We start from the raw sequence: 24,931 nt of genomic DNA, 5'->3' as shown, positions 1-24,931 counted from the left end.
ACTTATCCAATTCATGATCACAAAGACAGGCTAGAGCTTATCTCAGCTAGCATAGCATGGGGAGGGGGGGTTACCCTGGACGGGTTGCCAGTCTATTGCACAGCATTCGCACCTATGAGCAATTTACTAATTTACCACTCACCAAATACCAATTAACCTAACCCCACTATTTGGGTGTCTTTGGACCTGGAGACAACCCATGCAGACATGGGGAGAACATAGATATTCCACACAGAAAGATCTTCTTGCTGTGAGGCTGACCAGTGTCAATCTTGGATCAGTAAAATCAAATGCTGAATGCTGAGTATTGGCTGTTAATTTTTAAAGAGATACTCAAACCTAAGATGGCCCATTTTAACTGATGGCCCAGTTTACCAAGTTGACCCCACAGTGAGAAATTATTTGTTCTTCTTTACTTCCCACAATATCTGTCTGTCTGTCTGTCTGTCTATCCTTGCTGCTGTTTTCATTACACTTTTGATATAATGTGGCAGGGTGTGGTCTGCGCTGCCACCAGCTCTGCCACCATTTGGCCCAGCTCCTTCCCTGTCCTTGGTCCTTAGAGCGGACCGGTCCACATTTTTATACTTTTCAGCATACTTTATTCTTAAGTGCTGTTGTTGTTACAAATACTTGCCTGTAGCTTCCCAACTGCCAGCCACACACCAACAACAACGACAGCACAGGTTTTTATGGTGGCGAGACGTGATTGTAGATGCTGTGCAGGTGAGTCCATCTCCCCTGCAGCGGCACCACAGACCACGCCTCGCCACACGCCACAAAACAGTTCTATAGCCTGTATCAGCAAAGCTGGGCAACTACCACATTTGGAAGTGAGATGTCCCTTTAATTATGGAGTTGTTTAACCAACTGAATTCTTAGAGGAAACACAAATATTCCCTCATATTAAATTTTATTATGTATCTCTTCATTCATGACATTCAAAATATTACTTCAGCACTGATAGATCCCAGTGACAGGTTTCCAAAGAAGAACCACAACACAGCCTCAGAGGGTTTTTCACTTTCATTCAGTCAGAGGTGTCCTTCTCTTATTGTCTGCTTCATCGTGTCATGTGAGAAAAGAGGAAAAGAGACAAACTATGCCTGGCTTTAAACAGTTTCTAGCGTGCGCGCACACATACACACACACACACACACACACACACACACACACACACACACACACACACACACACACACACACACACACACACACACAGAGGGACCTACATGTGTCTGGGTTGGCTATTTCCACTTCCCTGTGGATCTCTTACTGTCTTGATGTTTTATCTCAATAAAAGGCTTGTTTGCTTGCCCCCTTGGCCCCCAAATAAGCAGCCAAGAAGTGAAATGAAGATCTTTAGATATCTCATAACAGGTCAGTGATCTGAAAGATGAACTGATCTAATATCGAAATCGCAGGCCTTATCTGAGCAAACAAAAGTTTGAATCATTCGCTGTTTTCTGCTGTGTGGTGGTGTGTGTGAGTTATGGAGACTGAAGGAGATTATCCACCATAGCCATTCCTCTAAAGGGCATCAGACTATTTTTTTGTTGTCTACCAGAGCGAGCACACAATCAAAGCTTTATCGACTCTGTAGTTGTGAAAATTTCAAGGTGGCTTCAGTTACTGCTGCTATTGAAATAATGAAATATGAAAACGCAAGCGGGCGGAGGTGGAAAAAAATTCCACTGCCTGCTTATTGTGATTAAACTTCTCTAAGGCTACTTACCACAAAGAACACTTAAAAGCTTATATCAAAGCAGATCGACCCACTTTACTTCATGGTAAGAATTAACTAGGTGCAGCATGAAGTGTAAGTGTGTGGTTTCTCACAGTTCTGTGACACAGTTATTTACAATGGTATTTGCATTAATGCCTGTAACTATGTACAAGGTTTGGTCTTCAGTTTTATCTGAAACCTGCCAGCCTTCACACACAGCTATAATGAAGCTTTGTGGCTGTATCATAAAAAAGAGAACATATCCCTCAGTGTCTGTGGGGATTTGAAGTAATACATCAGAGAACATGTCCTTCTGCTTCCTTTTAGCCATCTGCTAACTAACTAGTTGCTTCATCAAAGTAAGAAACTCTGTTCTCCCTTTCATCTAAAATTTATTTTGTCTGATGCATTTTTTTAAACATCCGATTTCTTAAAAACAACAACAACAACACCACCACAGTATTAGATTGAATCAGATTGGTTATCCTTTAATCTTTTAATTTACATTTTGTTGTATATGAATCTTGAAAGACTTTTTTTCTGATGGATAAATATTAAAAAGTTTCCTTTTTTCATGTCTTACAAAAGTAATTCCAAAGGTAAATAGAAAAGCCAAATAAAGTAAAGCTTGCAAGAAAGTAAACAAACTGATTCCAGACAGAAGTTTGTGACCTGCAGTAGTAATTGGATGCTAGTGTGAAGGTGGTGTGATCTTCATATTTTTATCATTTTTCCAGAATAGTTTGAAATTCTGGGACATCGTTATTTTAAAGGTACCACATTGAGCTTTTACACTAAGCAAACACAGGTTTGTTTATTCCTGAGAAAAGCCAATCATAACACTCGTATTTCAAACGTCCTTTGTTTGTATATTGTTATATTTCTTCCTATTTTCCTTTTGGCTGCTCTCTTTAGAGGTCGCCATCATCTACTTGCATCTCATCCTATCGCTAGCATCCTCTTCTGTCACACAAACTCTCTCCATCTCCTCCTTCACTTACATCCATGAACCTTCCCTGAGGTCCGTCCTCTTTCCCTTTTGTTCGACAGCTCCATATTCAACATCCTTTCTCCAATACTTTAAAACGACTAGCTCCAGCCTGCACATGTCCAAATCATCTCTAACTTTGTCTCCAAACTCCTCAACCTGAGCTGTCCCTTCGATGTATTCACATCTGTTTCTTCTGCTCACTTCCAATGAAAATCTGTCATCTGTCAACCTGTCCATCACCATTGCAAACAAGTAGGGCTGAGAGAACATCCCTGATGTAATTACGCCCCACCTTGAACCCGTCTGCCACTCTTACCACCGTTTAACAATCACAATAAAAGTATTTAAAACTTCCTTAGATGTTTCAAATTTGTGAAATGTGCACTTTGAGTTGTTACACTCTCTCGTTCTCTTTTATTTCACTGGAGTATTGACATTTTTATAGCATGACCTGCTGTTGATAGAGCTGTAACTGAACTGTGTGGCTGCATATATTACAATATCAACAACACCGGGGTCATGGCCTGTATATGAAAGAGAGCCACCTTGATGCTGCCCTCTAGTTTTAAATCCTTTTAAAGCCTGAATTATAAATATCAGTATGTTGGTCTTTTGATGCCCAAACTGATAATAGTTGTATGAGAGAGAGTGAAGTGCTAAGCTTAATTAGCAAGCCACAGACAGTATGGAGCCCCACAAAAAGTATATACTTATACAAAATGCAGTTATTAATTACTGAATAGTGGTAAGTGACATACTAGTGAAATACAAAAGTGTCACTAAACACAAGTGGGGCACAGACTCACTGGACAGGCTGTTAACACAGTTTTGCACAGTTAGTCACATCAGCTGCGTTAGAAATTCTCTAAAAAAAACACAAGATATCGAGCTCAGTGACTCAAATTCATAGATACTTTTTCATCCATCAGTAAGGACCTGCATGACCTCTGCTTATGTGCTTCTAAATTAAGATAAAACTAAACTCTTAGAAACATAATGTCTGGCCAGATACTTAATCTGGATGACAGTACCCTGGTCTCCAGTAACACTGTGAGGAATCTTGGCATTGTTTTCACCAGGATATGTCCTTCAGTGTGCATATCAAGCAAATATGTAGAAGTGCTTGCTGGACTCCTGTAATAGTACATATCTGCTTGTTTACTTGTGGTTCCTAAGGTATTTAAAAGTAGAATAGGAGGCAGAGCCTTCAGCTTTCAGGCCTCTCTTTTGTGGAACCAGCTCCCAGTTTGGATTTGGTAGACAGACATCCTCTCTACTTTTAAGATTATTTTAAATCTTAAAAGTAGTTTAGTTTAAAATGTTACATTTTGACAAAGCATATACTTGGACTCTGAATCCAGGGTCACCTGTCTGCTCTCGGCTGCTTTTTTTCATTCACCATACACACATCTGCATTAATTATTGGTTATTATTAATCTAAAGTTTTCTTACACACCATGTCTTTTGTCCAAATTCCTTTCCTTCATACCCAACAGCAGATGGCTGACTCTCCCTGGTTCTGCTGGAGGTTTCTTCTTCTAAAAGGCAGTTCGCTCTTCCCACTGTCAAATGCTTGCTCACGGGGATCCTTTGATTGTTGGGGTTTCTCTGTGTAATTGTAGGGTCTTTCCCTTGCAAAATAAAGTGCCTTAAGGCAACTGCTGTTGTGATTTGGTGCTATATAAATAAAACAATTAAAGGAGATGAAACACAGCTGAATGAAGCAATTACAGCTGGTGTTCGGTGTTCAGCACTTACCTCTTAATCAAAGTGACTATGTCACCAATGATTTTCCAGAACTTTTTGTGTGTTAAAAAAATACACCCTCAACACCCTTTGATATGCGATGAAGGTGTAAATTAGCTGCTGACACCAAAGTCTTTTTTTAAAGGCTGTAAAGTTGCATTTTAACACTGATGTCTTTGACTCACTTTTGGAAACAGCAGGCATTTCTGGATCTGCAGTTTTTGATATTTCCAACATGTTGTAATTTCTGAGCCTCTACTTATCCTTCCTGGGTGGAAGCCAGAGGGCTAAATCGTGTTTTTTTTTTTCTTCCAAATATTAACATTTTACCATGTTTTGTAAGGATTGTGGGGCTAGGTGGACTGGAAATGTAAATTAACTGGCTTAAACAATATTGTGTTTTTGTGTTCAGACCACACAAAGGACTTTACAATACAAGCCACATTCACAACCCAAATGCTCGCCCACACACACATTCAGAACTTTATTGATTGCACTGTAAAACCTTTATTTGTCTCACACATCCATACCTACAGCTAATTTAGAATCACCAATCACCTAGCATGTCCGTCTTTGGAAGTAAGCCAATTTTGTTTTTTTGTTGTTTTTTTGTAAACACACCATTCAAATGTTTTTTTTATTTACATACTGGTCTGGATAATTCTGAATTTGGTGAATGCAACCATGCACACAGAAAACCTTTACAATGCCCTTCATTATCACATCATACAATATGCAACTATGTGCTTAGCAAGTTACAAACAGAGCTTTATACCATATGAAGACACATTTTTGGACACTTTAAACAGCCTTGCACTACACAAGGTTTTGATCTGTGTACACGTTCTTTCCTTAAAAGTTGAAATATCAACCAGCTGAAATCCAATCAATATCTACGTATGAATTTACATAACATATAAATCACACAACAAATGGGATTGTTTAGAGTATGTACACACAACTACATTTACAATAATACAATTTGTGAAAACATAAAAAGGTGTTGGTGTCATCATCTTTATAACAAACTGCACTTAATATAACAAAGCACAAAGTGTATAATAAAAAGTAACTTTTCGGTTGACTCGAAAATCGTACAATGATTCTGTTTTACACGTTTCAAGTATCTGAAGAACATGATCGCAGAGTTTTACCAACCTCAACAGGCAATAACACGATAGAAAAGATGCTAAATATCTGAACTTTCTGCGACCAAGCAGGTCTTTGAAATGCTGTGGCAAGAAAAAGGACCTTTCAGACAAAGCTGTGCTATAGAACAGTAGCCGGTAATTAAAACGAAAAACAACTCACATTTGACCAGCAAAATTAGCGGTAAACTGACTTTTGGTGTTATGCTGTGGGCCTATATCAGATTGAAAGAAATCTGCATTAGAACCAATTCAATTTTGACAAATAAAATTTGTATTTTATGTACATTTTTTAAATCTCCAACCAAAAGAAATCTACCGCTTGTTTCTTCTTCTTTTTTTCTGATCAAAACAGTCACAAAATGCACCCCTGGCCACATGTTTTCACCATTAAGCAACTAAAAAAGCAATGGCTTGTGGTTAAAGGATCAAAGCAAAGCAAAAGCGGGCTCCCTAAATAAAGGAACAATCCTCTCTCCGGGAAGAAATGAAGTGAGCGTGGGCCTGTCAGCGGTGCGGCTGGAAGGCTGCCAGTGCTGTTAGGTGGAGGACATTTCCATGGTGAGTAGGTACATGCACACTTTAGAGTAATAAGGTGATGGAGTGAGATGGAAGCTGAGAGGACTGGGGATGTGCTGCTGGGATCCACCCACGAGAACAGGTTCGGTCCTTTTATTAACGGACAGCCGAGTGAGAGAAACCCACTGTTCTGCAGACGCATGATTTGGGGGGATTTTGTTTACACGACGGCTGAGGGGTTTAGGGAGGGATCTGTGAGTGCCCAGGCAGAGAGAGAGAGAGCGGGGAGAGGGGGGGTCACAACAGAGTCCGTTCTCTTTGAGATGAGTTTCTCTCTTGTTTACTTTCTGCCTCGCCCTGTTCTGTCAGTCAAAGTCTCCTCAGATTGTGCTCCTCTGTGCAGGAGCCTTTCCTCAAGGTTATGTCGTCCACGGCCATCTCTCCGCTCCTGCCTCGCCCGCGCTCCCCCTTCAGGATCACCTGATGAACAGCAGTAAAATGAGGCACACTGAGGTATTCTTACATAGGAACAGGAACATAAAGTATGAACATTAAATGATGTTAGATGTTTAAATATTTTTACTTTATGAGAGACTCATTATTTTTTTATATTTATTGTTATACTTACACTTTCCAGGCCTGTGCCCCATAATGTGATCTGGGTGTGTCTCCAGCCATTTCCACCTGTTCGACCCCAGACTGCTGGACTGTACTGCTTTCCCTTCTTCACAAACACTTGGAGCATTCCCACATGGTGACCTGCCAGCTTGTGCCGGAATGACAAGCACAGATTGCCGTCATTCCAGGGAGGGATAAGGGGGAGGACCAGCCGCGCTCCTCGTCCAGTCCTCTTGTTTCCTGCTTCGGGTATCGTTAGGTAGCGTCCACCTGCGGATGCAAGTCACAGATTTTAAGTCAGTGATGACATGGTAATCTAAATTTTCACAAAAAAAAAAAAGAAGTAAAGACTGAGTTGTGTTGATAAGATTAAGCTGCATGAGCTTTCTGTGAGAAGGCTGTACTCTGAAACTACTTAATAAAATAATCAATGTTTGTGGCTTTGCCGTTTTTTTTCTAAATGTCATGTTGTTTATCACCTATATCACCATCAGTCTGTACACAGTGCAGAAAAATATATAAGCAAGAATCAGGGATTTGGTTTGAATGCACTTCAATTGAGCCAAACAAAGTTGAAAGACAGATCTGAGAGAAAATTTGTTGAAACAGACCAGAAGAACTAAAATGACCAAAAAAATGGACAAAACTCTCTTTCCTTTAGCTTTGTTTTTGGGATGCATGTGCATTTTTACTGCCACAGAAACTGGTTTCTATTTCACCATGTATACCATCACACATACCTGTCATTTAAAAACATTTTTATTGGCGTTATTTTCTAGAATCCCAATGCAAACTTCTGATGACAATGTTTCCCTAGTGGTTTCTAGAAAGCCACATTGTGTTTTCCTGTCACTTTATTGCTGTCACTTGAAGAATAGTAAAAAGAAATATACACACCAGCCAATTCAATAGGTACACTTTCGAAACTGCTTGTTAACACAAATATCTAATCAACCAATCAATGGCAGTGACTCAGTGCTTTAAGGCATGTAGACATAGTCAATATGATCTGCTGAAGTTCAAACTGAGGATCAGAATCTGGGTCCAAGGACTTGCTTGTTAGGACTATATGATTAGCAAAGATCTCCTTCACATACTGCTACACTACGCTTGAAAGTGCATTATGGTTTTCTGATAAGGCTCCATCTGTCAACCAGTGGCTACAGTCTGTGATATGTATTGTGCCAATGGAAGCCTTCTCTACAGCACTTAAGGACAAACCTTTCCTTTTCTATCGCACATGGGACCCTTTTTTGGCCCATCTGGACACTCCTTCTGCTCAGAGGTTGAAATCGGGCTTACGGGATTTAGCCTGGCAACAAAGGGACAATTGTTAACCTTTTTCATTGTCTATTACTATTGCTGTTGGGTTTTTCTTTCTACCTCCCAGGTCCTGCTATACATGTAGATGCATCTTTGTCCTGTATATGTATATGCTGGTGACTGCTGTTTTCCTGCTTTGCAATTAAAAGTTCAATAATAAAAAAAACAATAAAAAAAAAAACTGAGGATCAGAATGAGGAAGAAATGAGATTTAAGTGATTTTAAACGAGGCATTTTGTTGATGCCATATTTGCTGCTCTTGGCTGCATGTGATTTACTGTACTGGGATATTTCTCCACAACCATCTCTCGGGTTTACAGAGAATGGTCTGAATAAAATCAAAACACATGAGAGTGGCAGTTCTCTGTGTAAAGTAAAGCTCTATTGATGTCATAGATGACATGAGAATGGCCAGACTCAGACGGTATAGCAACTCAAGTCATATCAAAATAACGCAAAGGTCATCTCTGAACGCACAACATGTGGAACATTGAAGTAGATGTACTACAGGAAACCGAGGCTACAATTCCCAAGGGCTCATTCGAATTGGACAATAGAAGACTGGAAAAATGTCGCTTAACTCTCCATTTCTGCTGTGACATTTAGACCAGCGGTCCCCGACCCCCGGGCCTCGGACTGGTACCGGTCAGTGAGTCGTTTGGTACCGGGCCGCGAGAGTTGAGGCTCAGGTGTGAAATGTATAGTTTTCAGGGTTTTTATTGGTTTTCAGTGTTATTTTGTTATCGTTTTTAATCGTTAACACGGTTTTCCTTGGTCTTTTCACGTGTGTTATGAATAAATCTTCTTTTTTTCGGTACCGGTACTAGTTTTATTTTGTTGTATTTATCCGTGACACCTTAAAGGCCGGTCCGTGAAAATATTGTCGGGCATAAACCGGTCCGTGGCGCAAAAAAGGTTGGGGACCGCTGATTTAGACGATAATGTCAGAATTTGGCTGAACATCCATCCATGCTTTCAAACATGAAAGCATGGATGCTGTGTTGTATCAATGGTTCAGGCTCGGTGTGATGGTGTGATGGTCTGAGGGACAGTTTCTGGTAACACCATGAGCCTCAGGCTTCCTGCATATTGTTGCTGACCATGTCTGTGACTACAATGTGCTCATCTTCTAATGTCTGCTTCCAACAGTCAATCAATCAGTCAAGGCTTTATTCACCACGTGCAGGTTGCCCTGCAGTGAAACACGCCATGTCACGAAGCTCAAATGATTTCTGTTTTTTGAACATGACATTGAGTTCACTGTACTCAAATGGCCTCTACAGTCACCTGATCTCGATCCAATAGAGCACCTTTGGGATGTGTTGGAACAAGAGATTCACATCATCGATGTGTAGCCAAAAAACTGCATCAACTGTGCAATGCTGTCATGTTTTTGTAGTGTACTAATTTTTGTTTTCCTGTAATTGTGGTTAATTTATCATTTAAAACAAACATGGTATATAAACATAACTGATACTTATGTTTCTGTGCATCAAAATCTCCAAAATACATATACAGTATATAGATACTAGACAAACCCTTGACCCATTTATGTTTCTTTCCCTCAAAATACATGTAGTGGCCCTGGCAACTAGATGTATTTTGGAGATTTTAATTTATGCATTAGTTAGTGATAGTTGAGCTACAGTTTTAAAAATTTAAAGGCGATAGAGCCTCTGAGTATTAGCTGATTAATGCTGATGTATTTTGCTTATACAGCATGTATGGCTGGTGTTAACTGCAGGGGGTGTATTAAGTATCTGCAGGCCCACAGAAGCTTTCTGCATAAATTATGAGCGCTCTCCAAATCTATGCCAATCCTCTAATGGGCATGAGTGTTTGCCCGTGGCTGTCGATCAAAGTACTTAAAGGGATGAACAGTAAATAATTACATGCTTCATAACACACTGGGGATTTTGCAAAAAACTAGGCAGACACACACACACGCACACATATATGTACAGTATAGCTAAGCGATTATTTAAGTGTTCTGATTAACATTAGTAGCACAGAGAGGTTACTGCAAATTGAAATGTTGTCCATTAAAAGGAATTTCTCTAAGTCAGCACTTAGCTTATGATTCATTCTAAATGATTGGTCAGGGATCTTATAGGTCTGGGGAAAGAAAAAACCTTTATTGCCTTTGTGAAGGAGCTCGGACTTTAGCTGAAATGAGGCCTCATTCGGAATGTCTGAAAACACTAATAACTGCAAGACTAAACGATTTGCCAAAGGAAACCAAACCTAGTTAAACAGTTCCAGTACACTGCACCTTTAAGCCTTCTCACTACCCGTAGAGAGTCCTCTTAACATAATTCACTATGTCTTCTCCTCGTCTGAACCCACAAAGTAACGGTGTTGTATTCCTATTTAATGTGAGCCACAGGTATCCCTGATGGGTCACGTAATCTACTTTCTCATTTGCATCGCTTTGCAGAGTGAAGCGCTAATCTCCAGAGGAGACAAACGACTTCCCTGGAGTGATTTCACCTTGACCTGTAATTGAGTAGAAGCTACTTAGATTGCCAGAGTGTGAGTTTGCGCGTGTGAAGCAGCACGGCTCGTGTTATTTCTAGTTCCTGCCAATAAAACAAACACTTTGCCGTATTACAAACGCGTGACTGAGGAGAATCAAGTTGCCCTTCAGTTACCTGATGGATCAGGCGTCGTCTCCCAGTGCAGGTCCCCGTCTTTGTCCCTGATCCAGCCACAAAGACCATCATCAAAGGAGCAGCTGAGATACCCCGACTCTGAATAGAAGAAAAAAAACACACACTTTTCAGAGAAGTGGAGAATGCACACACTTGCACGAGGCGTCAGTCTGCTCTTTGTAATGCTTCACAGTAACCTTGCTTTTTTTTGCCTCTAACTTCCCCAGGAGCGAGAGGACTGGCGAAGCTTCTTCTGATGAACAAGATGATACAATAAAAGCGTAAACATTTGTTGTAATGTTGTAATCTCTCTGAAGAGATCTGATGCACTGGAGAAAAATGAATTGGAAATGGAGCTGCACAAATTACGAGCAGAAGTGCATTCATCTATAAAAATAAGAGAAAAATATCATAAATATTTACATGAGCTGCAGGAACTGCTGATGTCATTGTGTTTGTAAGTGAACACAAAGACTACTGTTTGCATGCCTTGCATTGTAATTAAAATACATCGTGGTTACAACACAGCTGTAATATTCAGTGACTGATGATTTCTAAGATCCCAGTGATGATGCCCAGACAATAACATTAAGGCAACACAGGCAAAGCAGCTGCTGTAGCATGCAGGCGCTGCGGTACAAATTGGTTCGATGAAAATAACATCCATCATTTTGTCCCTGAAACAAAATTTCCAAGAAGAAAGAGAAAAAAAAATGCCAGTTCATTTTCTGAGCCAATGAAAACGCTCTGTGCCTGTGACACGGCGTATCAAATGATACACCCAAACCACAATAAACACACAACTAAATCATTAGGCAATCTTTGCTGCATACCATTGACATCAATAAATCACATTGAGCAAACATGACAGGAGAAGCCATCTCCTCACAAAAGCTTGTTGTTGTGGGAACCTCCTTAATAACTCAAGTATTACGAAGGTTTTGGGCGAAGCTGTGATGTGCTTCAAAATGGTCAATTCATCATTCAAGCAGTCAAGCAATCAAGCTGGCGTAATGCAAAAAGTGGGAAAAGTCTTGCACCGCTTTCTGGGCTGCGAGCCATTATTTAAACCGAAACGACCAGATGTCATGTGTCACCCCCTGGTGAAGGCCCTATCAAAACACATCTGGTCACTGTAATACCTTCACCCTCTGCAGCAGCACTGCGGGAGATGATTGTCAGTTTCATTTTGGTCACGGTAAATGCGGCTCGTCCATCATCATTCGAGCTCAATGAGCGGGGCTCTTGCTGATTGTCTCTGTCAAATGTGTTTTGTTTACCTGGGTCATCCTTGGCTTCGTCTGCCGTGTTGCCGAGCTCAATGTCAAAGTCGATGTCGAGGACTGTGTTGCCACTGGGGTTCCGGGGGACTGAGAGGAAAGAGACAGAGAAACAGAGACAAAGGCTTAGATAAAGGATTAACAAAGGTATTATGTTTGTTCACTAACGTCTGCCTGTGGCTGTTATATCCCTTTGTTTCATTACTCAAAGATTTTACATGGCAAAATCAATGTCATGGCTTAGCACCTCCATAACCAATGTCAGTCACAATTAATAACAGGCAAGACTCCAGAGACTGGAATACCTGAGAAAAACCTGTAGCAACACTAGAGGTCTAATGTGAGTCATAAAGAGGAAAAGGAAGATGGCTCATCTGATGCAACATCTGAGCAAATGTTACGGCTGCACACCTAGCAGCTTCAGTACACGAACGTACACGAGGTACACGGCCTCTCCTTAAATAGCCTCTTTCCTTGTCCGATGGTGTCACCCTGACCAAAATATCACAGACTGAGCCGAGTCATTAAAGGTCAAGTGTGCGCCGGAGAAAAAAAACCCATGTTTTTTTTAGTGAGCAATGTTTTGACCTTTTTGTTCTGTTAGAATGATCACTGTCTGATTTTAAAATGCCTTTTGAAAATGGTTGAAAATGTCAAAAATATATAAAGTACAGAGACATCCTTATTTTGATATATACTGGGTTTGCACTTGTCAGTGGAATTTAATGAGACAAATTATCAATTAAAATATTCTTAGCCCTCCAGGCTGCTTCGTGTGCGTTTGCTATGAATGAACTGTAACCTGCACTTGAACTGTCAAGCCCCCCCCCCCCCAGAGTCCTTAATGTGTGCCCCTTCCCACTCAACACTGAAAGGGCTCCTGCACATGCTGGGTCACGACCACCTGGCAGACTGTGATGTAGTCTGTCAGTCGTAGGAATCTGAGAGTGTGGAGATCACACACACAAAAACACACCAGTCTCTCGAGCAATCCCAGGCATCCTGTCTCAGAGCGACGCTGAAAAACTAGTTCATGCATTTATTACTTCCAGGCTGAACTACTGTAATTCATTATTATCAGGATGTCCAAAAAACTCGCTGAAAAGCCTTCAGCTAATCCAAAATGCTGCAGCAAGAGTCCTGACAGGGACCAGAAAGAGAGAGCAGATTTCTCCTGTTTTGGCTTCCCTTCATTGGCTTCCTGTTAAATCCAGAATTGAATTCAAAATCCTGCTCCTCACATACAAGGTCTTAAATAATCAGGCCCCATCTTATCTTAATGAGCTTGTAGTACCATATCACCCTATTAGAGCACTTCGCTCTCGCTCTGCAGGCCTGCTTGTTGTTCCTAGAGTATTTAAAAGTAGAATGGGAGGGAGAGCCTTCAGTTTTCAGGCCCCTCTTCTGTGGAACCAACTTCCAGTTTGGATTCGGGAGACAGACACTATCTCTACTTTCAAGATTAGGCTTAAAACTTTCCTTTTTGCTAAAGCATATAGTTAGGGCTGGACCAGGTGACCCTGAATCCTCCCTTAGTTATGCTGCAATAGACGTAGGCTGCCGGGGGATACCCATGATGCATTGAGTTTTTCCTTTCCAGTCACCTTTCTCACTCACTATGTATTAACAGACCTCTCTGCATTGAATCATATGTGTTATTAATCTCTGTCTCTCTTCCACAGCATGTCTTTATCCTGTCTTCCTTCTCTCACCCCAACCGGTCGCAGCAGATGGCCCCGCCCCTCCCTGAGCCTGGTTCTGCTGGAGGTTTCTTCCTGTTAAAAGGGAGTTTTTCCTTCCAACTGTCGCCAAAGTGCTTGCTCATAGGGGGTCATATGATTGTTGGGTTTTTCTCTGTATCTATGAAGCGCCTTGAGGTGACTTTTGTTGTGATTTGGCGCTATATAAATAAAATTTAATTGAATAATTAATTAATCCAGGTCTCTCTGTGTGTCTGTGCTTTTAAGGAACAAGCATCCCTATGAATTTGGTTGTAGAGTATATACCTATGAGTGATGTAAAAAAGAAAGGGCATTGTCTTTCAGCTCTAAGGTTTAACATATCACGCTCTTACTGCTTCCAGAGGAATTAGGAGGGTAAAGTAGCAGCTCGGTCCTGCTAATCAAATGCGCTTAATTAATTCATCATGAGCAAGTGTGAGCAAGGAGAAAAGACCACAGCAATGACCTTAGAGAAGCAACTGTTGCTCTCCATTAATCTGAGAATGGTCAGAAGGGTAATTTCTAAACAATTTGAAGTCTGTTATTCTGCAGTGAGAAAGATTACTCACAAAGGAAAACATTTGTGAATAAAACTCAAGACTCTCCCAGTCTTCCTGGGAGTGGACGTCCAAGCAAATTCACTCCAAGGTCAGATTGTGCAGTTCTAAGAGAAACTGCAAAAAACCCAGAAGCTGCATATTAGACTCAACTACCCAGAGTCCCGGTTTATCTATCTATCTATCTATCTATCTATCTATCTATCTATCTATCTATCTATCTATCTATCTATCTATCTATCTATCTATCTATCTATCTATCTATCTATCTATCTAACAACTAAGGATGTCTTTGTAATGTGGGGTAGAGGGGGGAGAAAAACATGTAAACAATAATTTGAAATATGCTGTGATGTTTGACTCTTGACCTTGTGTGTGTGTGCGTGTTTGTGTGTGTGTGTTTCAAGCCAGTTATTTGGTAGTAAAAGCTGCAGAGTTGATATTCTACATTCTGCCCAATTGCCGAGCAAAAAGTAAAGAAAGAAAGAGTTTAAGGTTTAGAGACAAGTGCAGTGTACTTATTCCTTTCTAGACACCGTGTAGCTGCATCTTTTAACCGGCAGGTTAAACATCGCACTTCATCATCCATCCATCACTGTCGCTCAGTGAAAGCCTCACATCTCTGCAGCTTGCATTCAGAGATTAAGAGCCTTATTTAAGCCTAATTTACAAGAATTCCTGACACAATTCACGGCATGTTTATATTCTGCAAAATATGTTTATTGGAGTTCTTGCTGACTTCGATGGAGGTAGAAGTGGCAGGCAACAACATTAACATGAAGAGGGGGAAGCAGCGAGACACAGCTAGCCTGCCTCTCTCTGTAGTTAAACAAATGTGACTATTAGCATTTCAAAAGCTTACTAATTGGCAGTTCTGGCACTATGTCTTTAAACCTTATCCAGACAGAGTCATAACAATTTGTTGTTTTATAGGCATTTGTGTAGCATTATCATCATTATTTGGCTGGAAGCCGACTTCATGGTGTTTTGCCAAGCAAACAGCAGAGATGCTACGCAGGACAAGCTGTCGTTGTAGTAAAAACCAAAGACACTGTCATTTTTCTAACACACGTCGATAACAAAAATGCACAATTCAGATAAGCGTATCACTTCATCTCAGCCTCTGCTCCTTATCTTACTGTGAGGTGATCACAGCTTTCACATTTTTCCTTAATGATTAAAAGGTTATAGAGACGAGGTTTTCAAAAACGGGTTCCGCTCACTTCACGGGTCAAGACCCAAAGGAATCTGTGAAAACCTTTGAATTAGTTCCGACTGAAACGCACACCTGCACTCGAGAAGCAGCTGAAGTATTCTTCACGCCACGGGGCTCTTCTTCATTTTCATCCCTATTTCCGTCTAATTATTTGAATAATCACTCAGTGATGTCTCTCCTCCCCTCCTTCCCTCTCTCTCTCATCTGATTCAAGCCATCCTCGGCAAGCTCTGATTTCTAGAGCTGCTCTGCCGTAGTGCGGACTATTAGATTGATGTCTCCCTCAAGCAGGGCAGACAGGTGTTAAGGTAATCTTCTCTCCTCTTCCCTTTTTCTAATTATGTGATGCCATCTGGCAAGGTGAATAGGAACCACAGTATCTCACCTCTTATTCTGTACTTAGTTTCTCGGCATACATATTTTTGAGGGAGAACAGCTTAATGCCGAGTTTTCAGTAAACACTGTAATTTGCTGTGGCTACAAGCAAGCAAAACGCCAAAAGAGAGACACTTCTTGGAAATAAGCTTTATCGGGTCTTTGATACACAGACAGTATTTGTTAGTGGGATCAACTCGTTGCTGCTTTTTTTGTCTTATCGTTGGATTTACTGAGCACTGTCAACAAAATACAAAATTCCAACCAGCCCTATCATGTAGCTCGAGAGAGAAAACCGCCCGTTTCATCTGTTACATAAAAACGAGGATCGTGATTTCAGCCCTGAACTGCATATTTCAGACTTAACAGTGGGCGAGTTTTCTCATTAAGAAACAATTCACAGTTCTGAAAAGGTGCAGCACACGATTGGCCTGATTAGCTCCTTTGTTAAAGCCAAAAAAAAGCAGTCTTACCACCTAACATTATTTATAATTCATTCTGTTATTTGGTTTGATTGAGAATGTGATTCATTTTGAAGGTAATTGGTGTCAGAGTTTGATGCTTGGCCGAGAGCACTGCGTGACATGTGAATAACAAACGGTCTGGCTAAGTTTGTGTTTGTCACTTGAAGCCAAAAAGATAATTACCTTGAGAAGAGAAAGACATTCCTTCTCTCACTGTACAGCTTTGTGACACTGAGCTCATAATACTTCATTTTCTTGCAAAAAAAATTGGACATTATTTCCATACAATAGCTGCATTTTGAAGGTGGGTGTAGCTCTATTCAAATGGAAATCACTGTGAATTCGCCTATATAGGAGACTTAAAGGGAGCGTTCGTGCCAGAATCAAATTTACATATTTTACCTCTGGTGTGTAGTGCGTTTTATCGATCTTCTTTTCCCAGAAATTATAAACTGTTTACTCAAGAAAAAAAGCAAGTGGCATGTAGTTTGACTGTTGAAGATGAGGCAGGGGATTTCTTTAAAACTGAAAACTGGCTGCCACTACAGGCTAGCTGGAAAACACATTAAGGTGACCAGATCCCAATAAAGTGAATGTGGAGCAAACACTGTGTTTGTGTGGGACAAAGGGGGACACGTCAACAACACTGAGAGGTTTTCTGAAATGTTCATATCCAATTTTAAACTAAAAATACACTAAACTGCGCAGGTCACTGGGTTGTCATTTAGCAAATACAGGACAAATATACAGTGATCATAAAAGGAAGCTTCAGTTTGTTCTTATAGACTCGTGCAATAGTCTTTATATACTCCTGTGTTCTCTTTTATTTCACTGTTATTTCAGCAGCTCTTCTGTTTGGATGTATCTATAGATAGGATGACACTTTAAGCAATTTTTATCCAATTATGACCCACACAGCCTGCGTCACCACACAACATATCTTCCGCCTGTGGGAAATGGCAAACTACCTTTAACAAAAACAGACAAAACCGCTTTTTTTGCAGCACCTTCTGTCATATTCAAGAAAATCTACAAAGTTTGTGACTTTTTTGGGGACTTTTAACTTTACCTTCTTCTTCTGACTATAATAAGAAGTGTTTTCTTCATACAGACTGCGTAAAAGTGCATGTCCCGCAGAACTAGTCAAAATATGGCACATTGTCCAAAATGTGGGAAGGGGGGGAAACAGTGGGTAACAAACTCCTGCTCCAGTGTATCTTAACTGGTCTTGAAAGTGACCTCTGAGTTTTGAGTTGAACCATTTTGAAGACTTTGCAAATGGAAACTTTGAGATTCAAATTTGCTGACATATCTGAGCTAACAAAGCTGGAAGATGAACTTTATACACCAGCTGCCAGCTGCTGTTTATGGTAATATATGAAATCTGGATGTGCGAATGCAACAACTTAACCCCTTAATGCCAAGTGGATCGCATTTGATACGTGAGTTTTTGTCGCATTTGATACGTGAGTTTTTGTCGCATTTGATACGTGAGTTTTTGTCGCATTTGATACGTGAGTTTTTGTTTTAGAGTTTTGAGTTTTTGAGACATCTACATCATCAGTGTAATTTTCCCCCCTGAAAAAAATAAATAAATTGCACAGTACATTTTTAAACAATACACTGCAAAAACTAAAACTAATTAAATTTTTTTTAAAAACACACCAGATGTAGCAAATGTGATACAAATTAAAAGATAATTCATGCAGATGTTATTAAGACCCATGGTGTAAATGAACAGTTCAGCTATAAGGAAACCAAAAGAAAACAGGGTTCATTTCATAATCACAAAGCTGAAGCTGTAAATGTAAATGCACAGGTGCTTATAGAGTGCTGTTCTGAACTGAGCACTCAAAGCACTTTTCATTACAAGAGTACCCAATCATACACAATATATTCACACAGAGCTTTATTCTGTGTCTGAGCCCCATGTCTCACATTCATGCACTCACATACTGATTAATGCTTATCTTGACCAAGGGTGCTTTAATATACAGACAGGAGGAACCCGGGCATCAAACCACTGACCTTACAATTGCAGGAGAACACGTTGAATCGTCCTGAGCCACAACCCCAAGGTAACAAACAAGGCTTTCCTACATGTTCAGAGCAGTTAAAGCTGTTCCATCCCCCCAAAAAATACATTTATAAGAACAACGTGTAGTTCTATAGCTGCTATGTGAAAGACTGCATCACCTGTATGGAGTGTTTAAGCTCATTGTTTTTGTTCTGCAGCCCACAGCTTTACTGTTCTGGTTCACTTTTACTGCCTCTAGTCAGCCTTGTTTTCCAGACACAGCAGCTGTTCTCAGTGAAAAAGCTGTAAACACTCATTGTACACTACCTGCCCTGCAACAAGCAGCAATCACTCAAAATAGCAGCTCGCTGCTGAACATTGCAGAGCATTTAGCAGCTCAGGAGCCAGATTTTTTTTCTTATATACATCAAAACAGATTAGTGGACGCATGTGGAACAGACAAAGAAACACCTTATAAGACTCTACAGTTGGATCTAAATATGTCTTATGTCACATGATTTCCTGATGAAAGTGTCCCTCACACAACACAACATCAATCGTTTTATGACTATGTTTGGATAGTGAAGTGTAAAAGGGGACATTTTAATAAGCAGATGTCTTCTTCATTTTGGGAGCACTGAACTTGTTTGCCAGATAAAAAGAAAAACACACTTAAAGTTAATACTGATGTTGCTCTTTGTGTGCCAGATGTGTAAACAAACAGCTGCCTGCTAACAACTGTACGAGGTAAAAATGTAAATTTTGTGCTTACGGCTTCCTCCGGTAAACATCTGGAGGAAGCACATCAAACTGTTGCTTTTTTAATATTTCATGTGTATTTACTTAAGAAAAAACAATATCTATACTTATGACTCAAAAACTTTGAGTTATAAGTATGTATCTGAAAAGGGGAGGAAGCTATCACAATGGCTTTAAATCACCTGTTGAAACAAAACAACACCGTAGTAAAGCAAGAAGCCTCTTACTGTGAACATCCCCTCTCTGCTTGGTGACCTCCTTCTGGATGGTATTGTCCACTGGTGTGACCGGTGGCAGTGGCAAGGGTGGTCTGGTGGGAACTGCTGGCCTTGGAATGTAGGGTTTGCGAGTGGGTACCGGTGGCTTTCGGGTGGGTATGAAGGGCTTTCGGGTGGGTATGAAGGGCTTTCGGGTGGGTATGAAGGGCTTTCGGGTGGGGACCAACGGCTTGTGTTGCGATGGGGTCACCCTCGGGCGGGGTGCCTTGGTTGTAGTTGTAGCGGTTGGCGGCAATTTAGGGAAGATGATCCTTGGAGTGACTGGTGGGCGAGTGGTGGTGGTCCTCTGCTGATCCAAGTCTGGGATGTGGTTGTGATGATTTGGAGGCACTTTGCCTGGTCTCGGGGGGTCAATAACCACTTTAGGGATGGCTGAAATAATGAGAAAATGCAGATGGAGCACTGAAATATGAGCACTTAAGAGTTAATGAGGCATACATTTGCAGACTAACTGCAATTATTAGCCTCACTTTTTTGAAGAAGAGGGCTTTACTTCATCTACTGAGACTTCTGATAACCATTACCTAAATGTTAGCACTCTAAAACAAATTGGGTGTCTCCAATCACACTGAAAGCAAAAGCTCACAGCTGCAAACGAAGCTCATAAGTTCACATTCACTCACAGTTACAGGACTTCACAAGCTGAACCATTAAGACAGCCCACGTTCAGTGAACTCCTGCTCTTTGAAAATCGATCTTGCTTTCTTATCATGTCTTTTTTATCTGTCCGTGCGGTCATCTTGATTAGTAATTCTTTGTATGCTCATAGCCAGAGGCTTCGCAGCACAAGTCTAGAGCTGCTTGAAGTGTATGGAATGATTTCTGCACTAAGTCAGGCTGCTGTGCCCCGAAGATCACCCTCGCTCATGTCATCAAAGCTACACCGCCTTTTCCTTTGTGGCTGCACACATTGTCCAGGAGCAGAGACACAGATTGGGGGGTTGGCTTTCTTTTTTTTTTCTTAGATAGTGGCAGTTTCCTAAGGATTTCATGAGTAAAGAATGAGAGTGGACAAAGGCAAAAGGTTTGAACTCTGTTATTGCCTTTTCCGGTTGCAGGCGACTTTGATATGTGATACATGAATAGGATATTGCAACGTGACTCCCTGAGCACTTGCGGCTCACACCCTTTGGGCAGGACGGTGGGGTGAAGTATATGCAGCAGGTTCCAACTTTGCTCTGTGGAATGCCACATGAGTTGCGCCCGTCCATTGGTTAAATAACTGTGGAGAATAAATGACTCTTTGTCTACTGAGCTGCTGTAAAAAAGTGCCGACGCACACTGTAATGAACTCTGTGTCAGTAAGCAGAATGAGACCAACTAACAGATCACAACAAATCACAGATGATGACGACTCCTCTTTGTGTCCTTATTACCCGAGCCGCATGTCAAAAAACCAAGTCAATCTGGGAACATGCGATAAAGGGGCAGGGTGAGTCAAGTAATGACTGACAGCTATTACAAAGAAAGGAATTTCAGTCCAAGCTTTGTGCTTGCAAGCCTATTTCTCCCTCTCTCCTGCTCCCCCCCCCAGCACATTTTTAAAGACACAGGCAAAGATAAACTTGTTTATAAACTGAATATTAGTTCTGCGGTTTTCTCTCGGGACTTACGTTTACAGTCGTGGCCCATCCCCCTGTAGCCGTCTTTGCATTTGCACTTGTACGAGCCCGGCGTGTTGTAGCAGGTGGCAAAGCTGCTGCAGTGGCTTTGACCTAAAGAGCACTCATCCATATCTGAAAGATAATGGAAGCATAACAACATTCAGCTCCTGGGTGCAAGTGCAGAAAGCTTAAAACGTAAAAGCAGAATATCAAACGCTAATTGCTTCACATCCACTTAAAGGAAGCTTCAAAATTTATGTCGTACTGTTAGTGAAAGAGTTTAAGTGGATAATAGTCGACCTTTTATGAATACCGGAGGAAAAATCACCACGAAGGTTGTTGTAAAAGTCCTCCCCAAGATACAGAGATGTGTCTGTGATACATTTAAAGAGCACCTGCCAAGTTGCTCTTGGCCGTTCTTTAATCTAATCAACTTGATAATTTTATTCAAAAGCAGATAAAATAGGATATGAATTGCAATAGAAGCTAATCTGTATTTGTTTTTCACATTTTTGGTGGTTAGAATTCATGAGCATGATACTAACAATTAAAAATCCACCTTTTGAAAGTTAAAAGTTTATTAAATTGCCATATTACTAAGTTTTTTTAATCTCTGTTTTTCTTTTAGTTGAAAAATACAGTCATGTGAAAAAGAAAGTATGGACTTACTGCATCCATGCACCTTGCAGTCATTGAGTCGGCCATGAGCTTCTCTGTGTACCAAAATATTCTAAAGTTAAATGTGAGGCCATCTGTCTGATGGCTAAAGCTGAAAGATGCAACGGAAATACGATCCAGAGTTGCAAAGGTAAGACTCCTCCATAACCATGTGAGATATGGTTAATTGCTTGTACAAGTTACATTTTAAAATGCAATTTTCCTGTTTTTTGTTACTGCATTGTTTTCCCTTTGCAAAGTATCTACTGATGTAGTTGTTACACTGAATCGTGTTTTTTAAACTAATTGTTTTACAACCAATTAACCTACAAATAGAAAATCACAACGGGCCTGTTAAATGAGAGATTGGTTGAAAACCGCATCAGAGCATTAAATTAAAATACTAAAGCAAAGCAGAAGTTTGTCACATTGTAGTATCAAACATGGATTTCTGCTACTCATCTCTGCATGCGTGTTTCTTTTCTTTTCATCGGGCTCCTTCATAAGCAGTTCAAAAACAAAACTCGCATCACTAAAAGTACCTCGGCTTAAATTCAAGCCACCTCAGCGCATCTTTGACCTTTGTGTGAGTATTGCCAGTCGAAGCCTCACAACAGAGGCGCTGCCACAGTACCTATGCACTGGTATTTTCCGTTGATGTATTGCAGGTCGAAGCCTTCGTGGCATTTGCAGATGTAGCTACCAAAGGTGTTGATACATTTCCTGAACCTGGGACACACTGCTATCCCTGCTGCACACTCATCCACATCTGCAAAAGAAAGAAGATTGAGAAATTGTGGAAAATGCTCAGATAAATGTCTATAATGCATTAAATAAGAAGTGCACTCAAAATAAAACGACGTGATTTAAAAAAAAATTTGAGATTAGAAAGCATAATTGAATCTAAACTAAACATTACTATTCATGCCGGAACACATGTTCTTCATCCCTGCTTAGTATTCATTTATGAACAAAGCTCCTTTTACATTCTGCTCAGCGAGCAGAAAACAACACACACTAGCTTGTTTCATTATTTAAATACTTTTTCCAAGTGTCTCTGTTGATCACCTTTACAGGCATGTGATCATTAATATTTAGACGCTGGGAGCCTGAAAGCTTCGCCTTAAAATCTTTAATTTATTTGCAGCATAATGCAGCTGAGGTGCTCAGAAACTGTTGTTTAAAATAACCTTAACAACACTAAAGTCACCTGGACCAGCTGGGAAAACAAGCGAGAGTGGTTAGTGGGCAGAGCTCTTCCCATCCCATTAACAACTACTGCTGAGGGTCTCATCAGCGAGGATCTTAATCCCAAACTGCTTGAGTGGAGCTGCTTAATGGCCAACAGTTGTGGATGCATCACTGCCGTCACAGCAAGGGCAGACGTGGATTATTATATTTGAAATCACAAAGTAAAGTAACTGCACCTTTAAACAGAGTAAAAAGCAAATCATGCTTACCCCATTTTCACATTCACAGATTCTATATCAGCAATGTTTATGTTTTAAAATGTGCTGAAAGTGACAGCTTCTGTGAGAAGCCGACTTTAATCAGATGGTGTTTCAGTCAAATTCTGTCACTGAGCAAAAACAAGTCGATACCTTCATCCAGTGAATCGTGAGACATCCTTCTTCAAGGATTCCCGGCCTAATTCACTTTTAGTAAACAAACACTGAAGCATGTGGAGTTTCCTAAAAAAGCTACAGTAGTCCTGCTGGAGCTATTATGTTTACATTTTGTACCAATTCATGCATTTCAGTCGCTTCCAATGATTAAAAAAACCCAGAATGGCCGATGGGATGAATATATATGGTTTATAATGACTCATTCATACAAACTTGTACTCATTCCTGTTAAGGTTACAGAGAATTAGTTCAACTAAAACATCCGACACACTACGATGGTCCGATCGCAGCGTTCGTGCACTTTGAAACATGTATGAGAGCAAAGCTACAGATATGAGCAGCAGTGCGCTACGATCCCATTTCCACAAAAGTTGCAACACTGTGTGAAGTAGTACAAAGGGAATGCAAGATTTTCTAGTCATCCCAGTGCTATATTTTATTGAATATAGTACAAGTACAACATATCAAATGGACTTTTTAAGAATATGCGCTCATTTTGAATGTTATGTGCTTAAAAAACACAGATTTGACCGACAGCGTTTCATCATCTCTTCCTCATTAAAAACCCATAACTGTAGTTTTTAGTGTGAGATGTTTCTCATGATGTTGATATTTAGGCCTCTTTGTTTGTTTAGGGTTTTTTTTTTGTTTCATACAGTAATGTGCCAAATGTTTTCAGTGGGTTTCTGCTGGCAAAATGTTTCTCAGCATTTTCTTGCTGAAATAAGAAATTTATTTATTTTTATTTATCACTTTCCTCATGCTGAAAAATGTCTTCAAATGTCGGCATAATATTGTTTCAAAACAGTGTCCTGTATTAATGGTGCCTTTTCAGTTATTTATGACATATGCGTTAATGCCAACACCCCATACCGTCATAACTGCTTTCCTTCTTAGCCTGGAGGACACGTCATTTCCAAACTCAAATTTTGAATCCACAGACCACAGGGTACTTTTTACTCTTTACCTCAGTCCACACTGAATGAGCTCAGGCCCAGAGGGTTGTTTATTTCATGCTACAGTTTTCACTTGCATTTTGGGGCGGCAGCGATAAACTGTGTTTACTGACAATGCTTTTCAGAATTGTTCCTGAGTCCATGCATAAAAGTGTCTGTTTTTAATGCAGTGGTGCCTGAGGGCCTGAAGCTCACGCACCTTTCGTTCATTTTTGACCTTTTCTCTTACATCAGATTTTTTAATTTTACATTAAGAAAGGGTCTTCTTAACTTATTGAACCACTTACAAATTCAGACTTTCACACCCTTCTCCATTTTTACATCTGACAGACTCATCCTCTCTTTTTATATCCAGTCATGCTACTAATTAACCTCATTAGCTGCCAGATGCTTCACTTCAGTCTCTGGTTCCTACATAGAATCACGTCCACGAGGATGATTATACAGCTTCCATAAAACTCTCCACGTCCAGAGTTTACTGTAGTAACACCTGTGGTAGGCAAAGGGTTCTGTCCCCTTCATAATTCTTCATGATTCATGTCGGTGCTATTTTAGAAAACCACCCCTTTAGCTGCCCAGCAGTTAAGTGGCCCTATAAGGCAGCATAAAGGGGAAGAGCCTCTAGTGAACACCCTGTGTTTAAACCTGACACAGGTTAACTGCCTCAACTGCCCACCTCATCTGTTAAGGTACCCCTCTG

General features: G+C 40.5%; 1 protein-coding gene across 4 annotated transcripts in view; it reads right to left on the bottom strand.

Annotated features, from left to right (window-relative positions):
- Window positions 1-4,934: 4,934 nt before the first annotated feature.
- Window positions 4,935-24,931, bottom strand: part of npnta (nephronectin a) — a 57,274-nt gene continuing 37,277 nt past the window's right edge. For all 4 annotated transcript variants that reach the window (XM_026171216.1, XM_026171214.1, XM_026171212.1 and 1 more), the window contains 7 exons: window positions 22,285-22,419; window positions 21,003-21,125; window positions 19,339-19,761; window positions 12,003-12,092; window positions 10,723-10,821; window positions 6,759-7,018; window positions 4,935-6,610 (listed from right to left, as the gene is read on the bottom strand). In XM_026171216.1, the coding sequence (XP_026027001.1) occupies window positions 6,500-6,610; window positions 6,759-7,018; window positions 10,723-10,821; window positions 12,003-12,092; window positions 19,339-19,761; window positions 21,003-21,125; window positions 22,285-22,419 (1,241 nt within the window). In that variant the 3' untranslated portion in view covers window positions 4,935-6,499. The remainder of the gene's footprint in view (window positions 6,611-6,758; window positions 7,019-10,722; window positions 10,822-12,002; window positions 12,093-19,338; window positions 19,762-21,002; window positions 21,126-22,284; window positions 22,420-24,931) is intronic.

This window comes from Astatotilapia calliptera, chromosome 6 (assembly GCF_900246225.1).
Source record: "Astatotilapia calliptera chromosome 6, fAstCal1.2, whole genome shotgun sequence".
NCBI lineage: Eukaryota > Metazoa > Chordata > Actinopteri > Cichliformes > Cichlidae > Astatotilapia > Astatotilapia calliptera.
Note: the sequence above shows the minus strand (reverse complement) of the source record. Positions and strands in the feature narration are given on the sequence as shown.